At 39.5% G+C, this 18,179-nt stretch overlaps 1 protein-coding gene across 5 annotated transcripts in view; it reads left to right on the plus strand.

Annotated features, from left to right (window-relative positions):
• The window catches only part of SULF1 (sulfatase 1), a 65,830-nt gene extending 53,158 nt beyond the window's left edge, over nt 1–12,672 (plus strand). For 4 of the 5 annotated variants that reach the window (XM_086465082.1, XM_086465083.1, XM_086465084.1 and 1 more), the window contains 8 exons: nt 478–574; nt 659–753; nt 2,285–2,350; nt 2,847–3,019; nt 5,380–5,522; nt 5,626–5,749; nt 6,637–6,670; nt 11,867–11,897. In XM_086465082.1, coding sequence (XP_086321208.1) covers nt 478–574; nt 659–753; nt 2,285–2,350; nt 2,847–3,019; nt 5,380–5,522; nt 5,626–5,749; nt 6,637–6,670; nt 11,867–11,897 — 763 coding nt within the window. Of the gene's footprint in view, nt 1–477; nt 575–658; nt 754–2,284; nt 2,351–2,846; nt 3,020–5,379; nt 5,523–5,625; nt 5,750–6,636; nt 6,671–11,866 lie in introns of all 5 variants that reach the window. The other variant, XM_086465081.1, reaches the window with a different exon arrangement.
• Nucleotides 12,673–18,179: the final 5,507 nt, after the last annotated feature.

Below are 18,179 nucleotides of genomic sequence, written 5' to 3' on the forward strand. Positions count from 1 at the left end.
TGTATTGATCTTTAGCCATTGACTGTATGTTCTATTCTTGACTGTTTTGCATACTTGTAAGATGAGTCACATTTATGTGGCAAGAGGAATGTATTTCTCAGCAGTTGGTGGCTAAATAACAAATGGCACATTTGGTTAACAAGTGGCTTTAAATTCTGAACAGATTTTTATTTCAGTTTCAATTTAATTTCTGATTGGATTAGGAATCTCCAAGATGGCATTGCCATTGTATTTTTGCTTAGCAGGTCCAGAGCATCTGTCACGGATGAGGATTTTTTTTCATTTTGCAGAGAAAATAGATAAAAGCAATTATTAATGTTATTAAGTCAACATGAGAAGACCTTGTGGAGTTTATTTATTTCTTAATAGAGTATAACAAAGAATTGATTAGGAATGTTAGAAGAAAGAGAAGAAACAGGTAGGCAATTGGGAAACCACTGACCTTCTTCATCCTATTTGTTAAACTCATGTCTACAGATGTTTTATTCTTCCAAATGACACTATTCACTGTGAGAGAGAGCTGTACCAATCCACCAGAGCCTGGAAGGACCACAAGGCTTACATTGATAAGGAGGTAAGAGGTGTTTTAAAATCTGAGTGAAATCCTCGCACTTCCTCCTTTTCAAAGAAAATTCTGACTCAGAAATATTCTCTGCAGATTGAAGCACTCCAAGACAAAATTAAGAATTTGAGGGAAGTTAGAGGACACCTAAAAAGAAGAAAACCAGATGAATGTGATTGTAGTAAACAAAGGTAAGAGAGATGGCATTCAACATTGAAAGCTGCACCATTTGCTAAGGCTTACACATTTTCCAAGTTTCGTGAGATGAAAAAGAAAGAACCTAAGCTTTATTGATATTTCTAACCACTCTAGGTACTCATTTTAGTTAAATCCCTTTTAAGAGTAGAAGTTACAGAATCACAGAATCACAGAATGGTGGGGGTTGGAAGGGACCTCTGGAGATCAGCTAGTCCAACCCCCTGCTAAAGCAGGGTCACCTGGAGCAGGTTGCACAGGATCACGTCCAGGTGGATTTTGAATGTCTCCAGGGACGGAGACTCCACAACCTCCCTGGGCAGCCTGTTCAGTGCTCTGCCACCCTCAGAGTAAAGTTTTTCCTCGTATTTAGATGGAAGCTTCTATGTTCAAGTTTGTGCCCATTACCTCTTGTCATGTCACTAGGCACCACTGAAAAAAGGCTGGCCCCATCCTCCTGACACCCACCCTTTAAGTATTTATAAGCATTGATAAGATCGCCCCTGAGTCTTTTCTTCTCTAGGCTAAAAAGCCCCAAGTCCCTCAGCCTCTCTTCGTAAGAGAGATGTTCTAGCTCCCTGATCATCTTTATACCACTTTGCTGTACCCTCTCCAGTACCTCCCTGTCCTTCTTGAACCTGGGAGCCCAGAACTGGACACAGCACTCCAGATGAGGCCTCACCAGGGCAGAGTAGAGGGGGAAGAGAACCTCTCTTGACCTTCTGGCCACACTGTTCTTAGTGCACCCCAGGATACCATTGGCCTTCCTGGCTACAAGGGCACACGTTGCTGGCTCATGGCTGTCTTGCTGTCCACCGGGACCCCCAGGTCCCTCTCTGCAGAGCTGCCCTCCAGCAGGTTGACCCCCAGCCCATACTGCTGCATAAGGTTATTCCTCCCCAGGTGCAGGACTACACTTGTGCTCATTGAACCTCATCAGGTTCCTCTCCGCCCAGCTCTCCAGCCTGTCCAGGTCTTGCTGAATGGCAGCACAGCCTGCTGGTGAGTCAGCCACTCCTCCCAGTTTTCTGTCATCAGCAAATTTGCTGAGAGTGCACTCTGTCCCTTCATCCGGGTTGTTGATTAATATACTGCATAAGACCGGACCCAGTACTGAGCCCTGGGGAACACCAGTTGTTACAGACCTCCAACTAGACTCTGCCACTGAGCTCTATCTTTCAGCCAATTTCCAATCCACCCCACTGTCCATTCACCTAACCCACAATTCCTAAGATTGCCTATGAGGATACTGTGGGAAAATTATACTATGCATTGAAAGAAGTTAAGTGTTAAAATTTTAAGAGTAAGTGTGTTTGTATTCTACTAACATATTTGAACCCAGCTGTAGTTTTGCTATAATCTAGCATAGGATTACTCACACTGATATAACTTCTTTAAACAAAGTGAAAATCATACATCATTCTGTGTAATTCCTTAAGAAAATGTCAAAAATGGTGATGTTTCTGGTTTGGTTTTGTGTTGAAAATAGTTTTGTGACTCGATAATTCCTAATAGTTTTCCCTCTAGCTATTACAACAAAGAGAAACGGGTAAAGGCCCAAGAGAAACTCAAGAGCCATCTTCATCCCTTCAAGTAAGATTGTTATTATCCTCTCAGTCTCTCAGCTGGTTTTTTGGTGAATGGAGTGACAGATAGATAATTTTGGGGGTTTGGGGGTTTTATTGTGGAGAGGGGACAGGAGGAGCTGAGGAAAAGAAAGGTCACATAGCAAGCAAGCATGCCCTCACAAGAAACCTTCACTAGTTTTTGACAGACTTGTGAAAGTTTATGGGTAATATTTTTAAAACCTATTGATAGAAAATGGAGGAAATTAATCATTTCAGAAGCTGATTGAACTCACAATTGTTAAAAAGATCCAGTTAAACCTAAACGCAACAGTGCATCATTTCTCATGCTTACTGAAGAGAACACCTTGTCGTAATAGCTGGGGTGGACATTGAGCTAGAAGAAGGGCATATTCTCATCCACTCATCTTTAAAAAAGCCAGGAAGATGTAAAAACTGCTGGTGCTGTTGTTAACCAAATAGACTGTTCCCTGTCAGCCATGCCCAACTTTCTGTCTGAACAGAGAAGCAGCTCAGGAAGTGGATGGCAAGCTGCGGCTGTTCAAAGAGAACCGGAGAAGGAAGAAGGAAAGGAAGGGGAGAAAGCGCCAGAAAAAAGGAGATGAGTGTAGTCTTCCTGGGCTGACATGTTTTACCCACGACAACAACCACTGGCAAACAGCACCATTCTGGAACTGTAAGTCTTATGTCCACATGCAGATGTGAGCTCGGTTATTCTGCTGTGTTACAGAGTTTCCACTTCACGCAACCAGGGCATTATTTTGAAGAACTGGTGCTTAGTAATACTGCTGCTGCCGTTATTCTGAAGTATGAAGGAAGAATGCCACTTGAGTATGGTTGTAATTGTTGCATTACTTGTTTATATGAAATTACCACAAGAAGCTTGATGCTAAATACTACAGACACAAAAAGGAGTGTTACCTTCTAAAACATAGATTTTCATAACCAGTCACTGAGATTTGTGTCATCTTTTGGAGGTCAAGATGACCAAATATTTCAAAGGAATTTGGTTTTCAGTTATTAATAATAAACATATTCTTCCAATTGTCACAAATCCTTTTTGGGACTTGACCTTTAATGTTGTCACAAACTTCAGCACATAAAAGCTCTACTTTAATTTTATCATTTTGATTTCAAAGTGTATCACAAACAACTTACCTTATTGTGAAGAAAATACAGATACTTTCCCTTATGAATTCTTCCCATTATTCCCATTTTTTTATCTCCTTAAAGAATTTTAAAATGACAACTGTGGAATGCTTACTTGGTGTATAAGAATAAAATATTATAGTTAGAAAATATTTTAAATATTTTAAGATATTTTAACTTCAGGATATATAGATAACCGTCCCATTGAGTCACGTTTGAACATTTCTCAGTATTCAGCATTAACAAAAAATCATCTTTCTCATCTTTGGCGGTAGAGGAATGAGAGTGTTGAAAACTTCACTTTCAAAAGCTTCAAGAGCAAATGATGATTAAGTTACAACGTATTTGACTCCAAGCAGAAAATGTGCAAAAAGCAATTTTTCATTTGGAGAAAGATGTTGTCTCCTAGTGATAATCTGTTCAGATGGCACTACGACTTCTGCTAATAGGCCTTTTACACTTTAAGCTGTTCCTAAAGCAGTCGTATGCATGATTTTTGTTTTAAAGACAACAATTATATTTGCTTATTACTTTTTAACTGTGGTGTAACAAACAGTTATGAAAAGCATCCTTGTATTGTTGTGCATTCTGGAAATGCTCCAGCAACAGTCATGGGGTAAAAAAAATGTCACTTTGATGCAGTCCATAACTTAAAGGAGAGTTAATATATCGATTCACATTACACAGATAAAAAGGTCCAATGACATTACTATTTTTATGAAGTTGTTCAAAATATTGATTCTGTTACAGCTGGTCACAGTACTAATAACAAATCTAAATAAAAATCTAAGGCAATATTAATATTTTATTGTTGGAATTGAAGAGACATTCTTTTACAGGAAAACTTTCTTAGCAGTTTGTTTGAAAATTAAGGAAGACACCTTTCTTACAGCCTTTTCTGCTGCCAGAACAAGATTATAGACAAGTTATACCCAGGTGTCCTCTATGGCTGCTCCCATCACTGTGACATCTGGGTCCAGGTGTGTTCAGTCTGGAATGGAAGCCTGCTCTAGATTTCCCCAGGTTGAAAAGTGAAAACAAGTTGTATTGCAGTTATACTGCTTGCGAGTGCCCTACATAAAGACCTGACCGAACAATGCAATTTCCCTCTTACTTGTGTATCAAATAAATGAAATGAGGGATTGCAGTTCAAAGCAATAGTTAAGTGGTTACCTTAGGTCTCAAGACAGTGTTTACTTTACCCAAGACAGTAAGGGAGAGATGCTTATAATGAGGCATACGATTATCCATTGGTCTTCCTTCCCACATTGCTTCTTCCATCTTTCCTCATTCAAGGTACCAGGTAAGCTCCCTGCTTGCAAAACCATCTCTTCATCACCTAGTCTCTCTCACTTGCCTCAGTCCCATACACTGCTTTGCACTTTCTTGACTGCTGTGTCATCTCCATCTCACTTACGGTACCAACTGGCAATTTGTCCTTCCCCTGTAGTGCTTACTCTTCGGTCATTTTCTGTTGTACTTGCATCTCAGAGGCTCTGCAAGGTTAAGGTTACTTACTGTTGGAGGAAATGATATCCTTATATATGGTAAGCAATTCCAATGAACCCTCTATGCAAATCTTAAGGATCGGGATTTATATTATGTTTTTGTCTAAATTCTGCTCAATCCCAATAAAAGGTATATAACTCAGAACAGAATATGTCTCATTAACTATAGGATTCACTATCTTCTGTTTTCATTTACTGTAAAATTATGTTAGAAACATTTATTCTGTTTTAGATGAGAATCTCACATTGTTCAAATAGAAGATTTTTTTAAAATTGATCTAGAATTTAAGTACATTGAAATCTATAGAAGTTTCACTAGTAGAAGAAACAAGCATATTATTTTTCACTGAAAATTAATAACTTCTTTCTTTAATTACAGTGGGCTCTTTCTGTGCTTGCACAAGCTCAAATAACAACACTTACTGGTGTTTGCGAACAGTTAATGACACCCACAATTTCCTTTTTTGTGAGTTTGCAACTGGCTTCTTGGAGTATTTTGATATGAACACTGATCCCTATCAGGTAAACCCCTTTCTCTGCTACAAAATGTTGCTTGCCAGACTTCTCTAGGGTCTTTTTATTTCTGTTAACAAGTATTTTTTACCTCCATTCCTCTTTTTCTCAGCTGACGAATACAGTACACACAGTGGAAAGAGGCATTTTGAATCAATTACACATACAGCTCATGGAACTGCGAAGTTGTCAAGGTTATAAGCAGTGCAATCCGAGGCCAAAGGGACTTGAAACAGGTACAAGAAAAATAGAAGTGTTTGTTTCCATTTTATTTGGTTTTTTTTTTTTTCCTTCTGCTTAAGTACTAACGGTATCCGTGAAGCGTCACTCCTAAGTCTTGCTCTGAATAGTTTGGATTATATAGTTTGCACAACCGCAGGGCCAGGAAGCTTCTTTGCAAGTTTGTGCAGGTTATTCTAGACAGATATTGATGGCAAACAACATCTTTTGACAGAAATTCTGCAGAAAGGTTATCATGTTATTTGCACTAAGCAATAACAAGCACACTCAGATCATAACTCTTTTCTCTGTTGCAGGGTTTATTTGCTTAGTTTTTGCCTCCCAGTAGCAGGTGAGGTATTAAGTCCTGTATTTATTCCAATTGCTATGTGTATATATGAACAACCTCAGGCTCCACACCACAACTGAGACTTAACATTGCAAACTTCTAATCAGCAATAGCCCGCTCCATTTTTCAGGAAAGCAGTATTTCTTTACAACAGCCTCTGAGTAGAAAAATAGCTGATTTTATACTTCATAACTCTGGAATTCATTTCACTTAAATTTGGTTGAGTGAATATTGTGATTTTTTTTTTTTACAGGAATATTCCCTGCTACATAATTTGTGGTGTTGCATCTTTGTATCTCTTTCTTCAGCTACAAATGTTTCTCTTTTTTACAATACCTAATTGTTTGGGGGTTTTACTATTTTTGAAAAACTGTGGGTTTTCAGTTCTTTTATATAAAACTTCCAGGAAATCTTTGTTGGTCTGCAGCTCTGTCTTTATTTAACAAAGTACATTTCTTTTTAGGAATTAGATGCTGTGCATGGACAACTACATTGTGAATGGTTTTACAAGTTCTAAACACTAACAAAAGTTACTCTTGTATTTTCCTATATCAGGAAATAAAGATGGAGGAAGCTATGATCCACACAGGTATCCACACTTTTTTATTCTCCTCAGCAGCTTCTTTCCAAATAATTGCATGACTCCAGTCCATCTCAACTAATGTCTGTATCCTGCCATGTTGCACACAGCATAGCTTTCGATGCATGCATTTTCTAACTACTTTACACTGAACTTGGCCATTGTTTTTTTAGATCTACTATTCTGCATTTAACGTAGCTCATTGTCATAGCAAGACTTCATACAGCTCATATTTCATGTCTGCATTTCTTAGATGTTTACACAGGGAAAATGAAACAAAAAGAATCACTTCTTTTGGGTTGTTTTCCTGTTGTTGGGTTGATTTTGAATGGGCTGGGGTTTTTTTCTGGTTTTATTTAGGAAGTCTGAACAGCTGCTTTTTAAAAGTAAACCAAATATGCTTGAAAAGCTTTCTGAGGTATAGACACACAAAGAGTCTAATCAAACCTACGGAGGTAATGCAAAATCCTCTCACTGGCTTTAGGAAACATTGGCAGATGCTGCTTTAAGCAAAAGGAGTGCTCAGTGTGAGCAGAATGTGCCCAGAAGCCAGCAGGAGAGAGGTCAATACAAGTATGACAGAAAGATGAGGCTCATTTGGGGGAAGGGCAGGGGCAATGCTTTCAGACCAGATCACACAAGCATGAAATGAAATTTCTTCAAAAGATTGTACTGTTTCAACTGAGGAAGGGCACTAAGTGAGGTTTTTTATACCTAATGCTTGAACCTGAGGAATACCTGAAAGACTGCTGTTTGCAAGTGTACTTCTTGTACCTACATGTTTGTCATGCAGAGCCCAGTTCCTCCTGGTGGAGGAACCAGTCAAACATAAACCAAAAGCCTAAAGAGATCCAAAAACCTCGGGTCTTAACAGTGCTGCGCTTGCTGTTCGTTGAGCAATACTTGTACTTGGGGTGAAAAACGGATTAAAATCTGTCAGGTGTCATATCTAGACTTGATACCTTTTCACAGTATATAAGTTCTACACATTTTTATCTCCATGTGCTTTGGTGGATTAGCTCCTGATATACATTGTTTACCTGAGAAGTAAACTGGGTCCAAGGAATATATAAATCTACATAAAACTTTTTTTTCACAGAGTCTTCTGAAAAGAATCTTGTCATTAGCTCCCAGCAGCTAGGGGACAATTAAGATAACGTATTTCAATGTTTTATAGATCTTCATTTTAAGCAACTAATTTTTCCTTGCAGACAATTTTGTGTTTTCTCACTTGAGTAGTTTTGGGATCTAGGAAAATTAAAAGCTTTCGTTTAGTTGTATCCCAGTTGTTTGCATTGCTTGTTACAGCCTAGTGGGAACTAGTTACTACAATGATAGAAAGTAATCTCTGTAATTATGCTTTTAAGTCTTTCATTAGAAGATGTCCTTGTAAGCATCCTTCATTTTAACTACAGCTCTAACAGAAATGGTATTTTTGAATTGTAGAATTGCATGAAATAGTAGAGAATACAGGATTAATCTTTAAATTAAATCTTGCTACACTGTTTAGTAATGAAAACATTTTAACTTCTGATACCAAATCAATAAACATTATGCTACTTGGATAAATAGCAGGTATAGTATAACACAAGTGATGTTGCTCTGTGCGCTTTCCAGGCACCCAGTTTCTCAATATACACAGATGCCTGGGTTCAACATTTCGGTTCAAGCCCCATCTTGGCAGATATTTGTTTTTCCTACAACAAAAAAAAAAAATTTTAAATGCACGAAACCCATTTATCAGGAATCATTACAACGATTTCTTAGAGGATCCTTGATGCCTGCAGAGAAACCAGCACAGTAAGAAAGGAAAAGCCCTGTGCTGCTAAGCCATCTGAACTACCCCTTAAGCTTCCTTCAGATAGTGTAGTTCGTCCACTCAGACCCGTTTCCAATTCAAAATGTCCCCAGTTAGCACAGCGCTACAGGTGTTACAGTATTGAGACAACAGGCCTGTATGAAAACAGCCAGCATAGTGCTGCTTGCTTAACACATAGGGAGAGATCTTCAACAGGGAACAACTCATGTCACCTGTCTCCTTTTGTGGACAGAACAACTCTGCAGACATGGTTGGTAACAGGATGCGGGAATTGCATGCTCCTCTCTCCTCTCCTGCTTGTCTAAGGTTTTTCAAAGCCTCCAAGGAGATGATTGTACCTACTTGTCTTCAGTGTCAGTGGAGATATATCCAGATCCCATATTAGTTTTGAGTCAACGTAGCCATGGATTGCATCATGGGACTCTGGGGTATGATAACTGGAGACTGAAGCTTAGCTAATGCTTGATTTTTGAAAATTGGAGGACGCTGTACTGTGAACAGTTAGCAACTATTTTTCTCTCTTTGGGTCTATGACATAGCTCAGACATTCCAAAATGTTGACCGAGGAAACCACTGCCATGCTGCTGCTCAAATGCAACTCATCTGCACTCTGCCATTTCACACTTATTTGTAATGAGATTTCTTACAGGGGAAAACCTTTTCTTTCTTCTCTCCTTCCTACTGTATGCTTTTATTTCAGTGGGAAACTTTTCAGCTTACTGCTAAATTGTGGAATTAAGCTGCAAGCTAACTCAGTCAGCCAACATGCAGACAGCTCTAGGACCTTAAGACTTTGCTTTCCTCTTTGTTTAATATGTATGAATATAGATTACCTCTGTCCATGTCTTTAAACAAGTTCGTTTTTTATGCTTGACATGAAGATCACTGAACAATTCGCAGTGCCTTACTAGCTGTGAAACTCCTCTGAGACTGCAGAAACAGCCACGTTTAGAGCAGAAAAAATAGATTCAGCATGAAGGACAGTGTAGCTGTGACTCAGCCTTTGAGCTATTTCCTAGGCATACAGCAAACTCCTTGCTGATCTTACTTCTCTGCAGCACAGCCCCGTTGCCCTGCTGCTGAGGCTGACGGGGAAACCCTCCTCCTCTTCGCTGGCCCCCAGACCTCCCCGCTGCCCACCCTCCTACCCCGGCTTGCCCAGCTCAGCCCCCTGTCACACTGCCTGGGACAGGCAGCAGAGGCTCCCCTGGTCCCAAAGGCAGCTTTCTGGCCCATTTTGCCCCCCACTGCCCTGGTCCATGCCCAGAGCTGTTGCTGGTCAAACGGCAGCACTCCTGTCTCAGTTTCTACGATCACATACCAAACTGCTTTGGCCACTGACTGTTGCTACAGTAGTTTGTTTTCCTATACAGGCTCTGATTTGGCAAAGAAAAAAAATATGAAACTATCAATACAAATAATAATAGAGCAAAATTTTCATATTGACGCATTTGCTGTGTGGTTAATATCTTAGAGGGTTTGGTGACTAAATTTCTTATCACATAATGTTTTCTGGAGCCCTTTATACCTCTAAGTACTGGAACAGTAAGCCTTTTTTTCTTGAAACCTCTTCAGTATTTAATTATTTTTTGTTTCAGGAAACAAAGTATCCATAATTTGTCTTATGAAGATGGCTGTCATATGGCCATGCCATGATTTCATTTCTCTTGTCTACTTCAGGAAAAGAAGGAAGACACTCTGTCATAGCTGTCCAATCGGATCCAAAAAGCTTGTGTTGCCTCCTGTAATAGGGAGTTTGACAAATGTTAGCAAAAAATGTATTTGTACAACTTGCTTTAAAAAAGAGAGAGAGATTTACATTTTACATTGTAAAATATGTACAGCTGTTGTATTAAGTGAAGAAATTTCAATTAACATAAAAAAGTCAGGTGTTTCCAAGTAAGAAAAATAGTCTCCCTTTGGTGCCAGATAAGGCCCCTCATAGCAAGAAAATCTCAAGGTTTTTTATGACCATAATGGTATTTTTCTGACTTTCCATATGATGGACTAAATCGAGGAGAAATTCTTTCCACTGTGAAATCCCAACCTAGCAAAGAAGCAAATATAGGCTGTGACAGATACAAGTTACATCTTCTGTTTTACTTGAACAATTAGAAAGGCCAAGTTAAAATGCAAACAAATTAATGAAGAAGCCAAGAACTCACTGTAGGGATGAATGGCTCAATATAGATAAATATTTGTGCTTAGTTTACGCTGTTGGACTATAGCCACTTGAAATTCCGAGGTAATTACTACTAGCCAACCGCCTGTACAATTTTCAGGAAGAGAATAAGTCATCTAAGTGAGCTAATTACTAAACATTGTCAACAACATCTTTTGTAAGGACCAATTTGCCACTTTCCCTGACAGGCTTTTGTATCACCTGATTATTTTTTCCTTCTAGTCCACTTTGTTGATAAAATCTTGGGACTGAACACAGTCTGCACAGTGAATTAAATGAAATAGTGGTGTTCAATGTCACTTGTCAATATAAAATATTACACTACATTTGATGATCTGGGTCACTAGAGTCACTGTAGTGACTTTCAGAAATGGCTTTACTTCATGTCCTTGCTTTTCCTGGCTGTGATCAATATAAAATGCACCTCCATTGCTACTCATAGGCTTATATGTATGCCTTACCATTTGATAAAGCTGTTAGACTTGTTCTTTGCAAGCTTTGTTTTAATTAAAAAAGAAAACCTTTAGGAGGTTCTATAACTATATTTTAACACTATTTTACAGAGTGGTGCAGCCCTATAAATTAATTCACACCAAGTTTTTACAGCTTTTATTTCTCCTTACTGCTCCATGTAAATTAAAATGAATGTTTACAAAGTAGATAAAATACTACCTTTGGCTATCTTTTATTAAATAAAATGTGGCTGGTTGCTTTGTTGGCCATGTCTCGAGCTACCCAGACACCAAATTCCTGTTGAATTTCAGGTCACTAATGGCTTTCAGAGTTAGTCCCATCTTTTATTTAACTGTTTATTTAGTCCGTATTTCAGTGGAGTGTTCAGGAAAGGCCAACGGATTATTTGTGTATTGAAGCACCTTTCCTGCCTTGAAATATCAGAGGAGAGATTTATCTCTGATTGTCATCACAAAGCCCCATTAGACCAAATTTTGCTCTTTTTTACTCAGTCCAAGGATGTAGCAGAAGACAGGGAGTTTCCTGCTGTGTGTTCAGCAGGATCTGTGAACATGCCTGAGCCCAGAATCATTAGTATGATGACAGAAGATATGCAGCATCTTACACTTTGAGCTACATACATTATAAATAATGGTGCTTTCCAGCAAATTTGAGCCGAAACACACATGGAAGCTTTCCTTGCACTTTTAAGCTAGTGTTCATCATTAGACTTTATTCTTTCTTTCAACAGAGGACAGTTATGGGATGGATGGGAAGGCTAACCTGCCCAGTTTGACTGGTGACATCGACTGGCAAGGACTGGAAGACTTGTACAGTGTGAATGAAAGTGTATATGAATACAGATACAACTATAGACTTAGTCTGGCTGACTGGACTAATTACTTGAAGGATGTAGATAGAATGTTTGCACTGCTGAACAGTTACTACCAGCAAAATAAAACAGACAAGGCTAATACTGCTCGAAGCAATGGGGATGGGGACGAATCATCCACACCGTTTACCTTGGTGGAAATGACTTCTGCTGAAGAACTGAGCGGCCTGCCTGCAGAAGAGTTGCAGCTTATTGTGCCAACAGACTTTGCAGCCCTCACTTTGAGCACAGTTAATTTAAGTCAGGAGAGGAAACTTGAATTAAACAATGATATTCCTGAGAAAAGTAGATTAAATGACGCACACTGGAAAAATAATAATCAAGCTGAAAAATGGATGGAGGATAAAGAATCAGACCGTTTTGATATGGATTTCAGTGGAAACAGTTTGACAGAGTTGGAGTCCCGGCATAGCTTCATGCTACAACCTGTCAGTATTCCTCACAAAGACACTGTGGAAGATGTATTTGAAGATCAAATATATCTTCCCATAAGGTCCAATGAATCCCTTGTTCGTCAGGCTGTAAACGTATCCATTAGGGATTCATCTCTTGGTACCCAGAAAACAGGAACTGTCTTGAAAAAAACAGACCAGAGTCTTGCAGGGGAAACTTCACAAATCCTAAATGTGGAAGGCAGTGCCTCAGCTCCACTCTCCTTGGATTAGATCAAGTTGTAAACCATTAAATAAGTTATCCTTTTTCTTATTAGCAAACTAATAAAGGTAATCATGACAACTGACATTCCATGTTTATTGTAGATACAATTTGCGGCTACATGGAGCCCAGTTCACTATTTGTCTGTGTGCATTTGTTTGATACACACGCACATATTTTCACAGTAATTCTCTGCACTGGGAAGCAAGTTTTCCAGTTTTTGGTGAAAAGAAACAGTGTTAACTTTCAAATGCAGTAGCACATTCTCTGAAAGCTAAAAATTATTTCTTTGAAGAGGATGTTCAGGTTACTTTCTCTGTTTCCAAATGATCCCAGCACAAATGAATGTTTCAGTCCACCCAATCTGGATGCATAATGTCTTTTTCATAAATTATTTTAACCACTGGAATTCCCTAATGTCACGCTTTTGAGTAAAATGCACTTTTAAAATCTGTATGCCATGCCATTTATGAATCTAATACCTTAGTTCTTAGTTTGCTCAGTCTCATGTGATTGTGAAACCAATGAGTAGATTGACAGGAAAGAGATAATCAGCATGGATTTTGGAAACAGACACTTTGAATATTTTAGCAAAAATATTGCATGGTTTTGTTAATTTTATTTGATTAAATTTACTCTCAGAAAGGTATGGCTAATGATTGTTAACTATAGGAGGGTTTGTTTAAATTTGGTTGTTTCCCCATATGTTGATATTGTCAGTATTAAAAATCCATGAGGTTTTGACCTTTTTTTTTTTTTTTCTGATACTGGTAGAAAGGTTTACATCAATACATATATGCTTTTGTTACCACATCTGATTTTTATTATCCTGAACAATATCTTGAAAGCATTATTATTATTTTGAGACTTAAATTCTTTTTGTTTTGAACAGGCATTAAAGGGAATGATAAAATCGTGATAGATTTACATTATTTTAGATACAAAAGGCACGAGGTCAAAAATAGCAGTTTAGATAAATTCTGTTGTATTCTAAATTTTTTCTTGAACTTTACCAAACATTAAATTTTATGAAGTGTAATACAAAAATTACTTTGAAAATCTCTATTACTCAAAACTTATTATGTTCCCTTGCTTTTTTATAAATTTCTGAATAATTAGCACAACAATGACAAAAGAGAATTACCTCAAACAGATGTAATTCCATAGTGTCCAATTCACAGGTGTGTTTCTTACTTGTTACATGTTATTTAGTGTAGTGAATTTTTTGGCTATTGCAAGCACTGCAGGTTAAACTTAAGTTCATTGCATTGTACTCAAAGTTGAACCTTTTTAAAGAGGAGTTTCTTTTAGTAGGGTTTTAATAATTTTAAAAAGCAGTCTTTTTGATGGGGTCTGTACATATGTTAAAAGTACTAGCTCTTTATCTGTTGTATGTGTCATGGGCTGATTGATAGAAAAACGTATTTATGGTCATGAATGATGCTATTTGTACATGGGTTTTAAGTTACTAGGATACAGACTGGTTTTTTAAATCTTGTATAATATTTCTGTGATACTTTTATAGAACAATTCTGGCTTCGGGAAAGTCTAGAAGCAATATTTCTTGGAATAAAAAGTGTTTTACTTTACCTGCTTCAGAGAAGTCCAGATGATCCAGTTTTCCTCCTAATTAAGATTTATTTTAAAAATATGTTAATAGTTTCAGTTTTAAGAATCCATCCACATTTAAGCAATGGGTAATGGAATAACACACTACATTCTGTTAGTTATAAATTATTCCTGGAGATTGCGAATAATACATATTTTTTGTTTAAGACACGCTCTGTTTTTTTTTTAATTCCCAATTCATCCACTCCTTTCTTCCTTGAAGTCAATGCACGGAGCTGCACAACCAGCAGTTTGCAGAAGTAAAGCAGTGTTACATGGTACCATCCCCTGCTTTGCCACTTTCCCTCCTCCCTGCAGAGCTCTCCCTTGGACAGCAAAGCACAGAGTGGACATGCAGGGCTTAACGAGAGTGGATCACAGATGTCTAGTTGGGAGGAGTGTTTCCATGCACAAATCTTCACATAAGCAAATTTAGGTTTCAAGGTAAACTCTTTATTACTTGCACTCTATGTTTGTTTGGTGGTCTGTGAAAAAGATTAGCTTCATAAGCTAAAAATCAGACTTTGAAGCTATGCTTCTTGAACTCTTCTTTCTCTGACACAGTCCTTGGACATTGATGCTCCTGCAGACATGAAGTTACAGTTGATGTTTGTTGGAATCAGGAAAGGGCACCAACCTCAGTGTTTAAAAAGCAGTTGTTGCAATGCTAGCTAGACCCCTGAGAGATGTCTACCCCTGGAGAGCACACTGGCAAAACCAGGATCTATTTCAAAACAGGGTGCAGAGCAACCTGAGCTGGCAAGTTTGGGAAGACTTTAAGGACAAAGGCAAGTTGAACAACTTCCAATACAAGTACCTCTCGTACCTTTGTGCAGGAAATTATCCAGCACCAACCACGTGCTCTCCATTCTTTGAAAGTGCATCACTTTCAAAGAACCGAGCAAGATGCTTTCTTCTTTCTTAACGCTTGTGTAAAGATAGAGAAGGAAATGGTGCAGTAGAGTGGTCCACTCATTCACCCGACTTGTCCTTCCTCCTTACATGAGAGTTTCAAGTACTCATTCCAGAAATGGAAGAGATTGCATGTTCCTCAGCTTGAAAGAAGTCAACCTTCCTTCTTCCAGGATATTGCCCAGTCTTCTAAACTACCAGAAGCTTAGATAGTGCCCTATTTTCTAAAACAGGTGGGAGCCTTTTTTAATAGCCCTTTTATGGGATGTGGAAGAAAAAAATAGAAGACTAATTTTGTAGTTAGGTGCTACAGGGAGCAATGAGTCCTTGCTCTCTGGAAATATGCATCAAATATAAAACCAGACCAAAAGAAAGAGGCCAAAAGCTGTCATATCCCTAAGTAGGTGTCCTAAGCAGTGTGTTGTCATCCCAATACATTTTGCATTTCTTTCTGTGCAGTACTTCTTGTCCTGTAGCTGAGGCAGTCTAGTCCATGGCGTGACTGTCAGGAAGCTCTTACAGGCATCAGGCAGTTGCAGGCTCAGGAAGAAGGCAAATGCCCAAAACTGACTTCATTGGCAGGCCCTCCTCACAGCAGGTGAGGGGAGGGCCAAGAGGAGGACCTTCTTGGCTTTATCTGATCTGCAAAATACTGTCAGGCGTGTCTGTTTGGAAAGGTAGTACATAGTTACTTTCTGAAGAGGGCCTGGAGCTGGACAGGAATAACTTTAAGGCTTGAACATCCTTGGGAGGTGCCAACATCATGTGAAATTTTCATTTTCTTATGGGATTTCAAAGAAGGCAGCCAGTGCTGCCCTCACACACTTGGACTGTGTGAGACACTTTCTGAGACCTCCTACCAACTGCAAGCCCTCAAGAAAAGCAAAGATGGGTAATGCTTTGTTTCCAGTACTTCAGACATGACTTAGTTGCTGTTGTGGGTAGGTAAATTGTGTTGTTCCTGAGGTGTCAGTGCACACAAACAGCTATAAAAAACCTATTTGGATCATAGCATCTTCCGGAGTTCAGCCACCTCTAGGTTTATGCGATGGACGAGTGAAGGGTTTCTCAGAGTGCAGGTGTGGGCATAGACCAGTCCCACTCTCCCCACCAAAATCCCTTTGGGTGCCTGCAGCTGTCTGCATTGGAAGTCACGCAAGCACAGTGGGAGAGGTTCTGTGTGTAAAACATTCAGGGCTGAGAAGACAAGAGCTGCAACAGCCCTGTTCAGGGAGGATTTGCTCCGGCCTGGCCTCCAAGCCTGAGCACCTGTGGGTGGCTGGTGCATAGTAGATGTGATGCTGTAATAAAACTTCCTCCTTTAGTTGCAGCAAAAAGTTGCAGTTTTAGTGCTCTGACACCCTTTTTCATTGAGAACTGACATGCAGTAAGTGGGGTACAAGCCAGAGAGTCATTTCCAAACCATATGTCACAGCTGAAGGGATGCAATCACAGCCTGAGCTTCCTCAGGGTAATTTTCCTCTCGCCTCAGCAGCAGATGTCAGTGCAGAGCCACACAACAGTGGCTCTCCTTGGCCCCTGCACGAGCCCGCTGTGCTTCCAATCCCTGCCAAGACAGCTCATTTATTCAGTTTTTGACTAGCAGTGATAACCGTGATGTGCTAGAAATCTACTGATGATGATTTCATCCACTGCACATTCCTTGGTTTCACAGTTCTAGCCTTGGACACTGGTGACATGCAGGGGAATCTGTAAGATGCTCTTTTTGTGTGGTTATATGTATTGGAAATTAAAATGGATAAGTCTTACTTTGAACTTGGAAGTCAGAGAGGATCTGGACCCCATAGATTTCTCTGCCATCCATGAAACGGTAGCTTCTCCACTGACTGCAGCTGTGCTGCTGGCATGAATCTGTGTACCCCACCACAGCTTCTCACTGTGCTTTGAAACCAAATGTCCTTAGCTACACCAGAAAGACAAGCCATGTCCTGAATCAATGCAAATTCAGCTGCCTCATGGCAGCAAATTTTTGTTTGGTCGTTGCTGGTGTGAGGGGGCTCATAGTATTCACAACATGTCAAGCAGTGAGGAAGTTTCATAGGAACAAACCGCAGTTCATCCAGCCATGAAACAAGCACTACAGGTCAAAAGACTTTGAGTATAAAGGCTCAATAATGAAATGTATAGAAAAATACTTTCAACTTCAACCTGCCGGTTTTCTGATCTTGAACAATCAGGCTGCCTTGGGACAGAACTTCCACCCATGGATACACTTATAGTTTTAAATAAAAGTGAGTCCAGAGAGTAGAAAGCCTAACTCCAAAACCAAAATGTATGAACAAGGTCACACCCACACCGGTAGACCAGGCTGGCCACAACCACATTATGTAGTGCTTAGCCCTGGGTCTCCCATTGGCTCTGTGCTGCTGTTCCTGTGGACTCAAAATGCAATTTCCATTTGTTTTAATTTTTCAATGTCTGTGGTAATACGAGGCCTGTGTCACAACCACTAGAGCTCTTGCAGCGTGGTACTGAAGTGGGTGCTGCAGCCCCTGTGGGGTTGCATGAGGACAGGGAGGTCCCTGACACACACAGCCTGTGGCATTGCGTAACTGAGCAACAGGGGAACCAAACTCGGCTCAGCCACTTCTGACATGCAGGAGCTCTCTTCGGTATGGCACTTCCCCACAAAACACACAGAGGTAGTTCGTTGGTGTGGTCCAAATCAGAGCCAAAGAGTGAACTAAGCAGTGTGGACATCAGGAGTCCAGTCCTTGGGTTCATGCCCTGGCCTTCTTTCATTGAGCATCATAGATACACATAGACTTCTACCCTATGTATTTTTTCCAGCTGTCAGTATCTATTTCAAACAAATTTGTATTTCTTAGCATATAACTAATATCAATCAAATTTAGTTCTAGAGGAATTTTACAGTGCATTTCTGCATGATTGATACTTAGTTGTGGCTTGGTGGTCCCTGAATTCAGTGGAAAGATTTGGGTTTGTCTGACTACGCACTAAAAAAAGACCAAATACT

The sequence above is a fragment of the Leptosomus discolor genome, chromosome 5 (assembly GCF_034619465.1).
Source record: "Leptosomus discolor isolate bLepDis1 chromosome 5, bLepDis1.hap2, whole genome shotgun sequence".
NCBI lineage: Eukaryota > Metazoa > Chordata > Aves > Leptosomiformes > Leptosomidae > Leptosomus > Leptosomus discolor.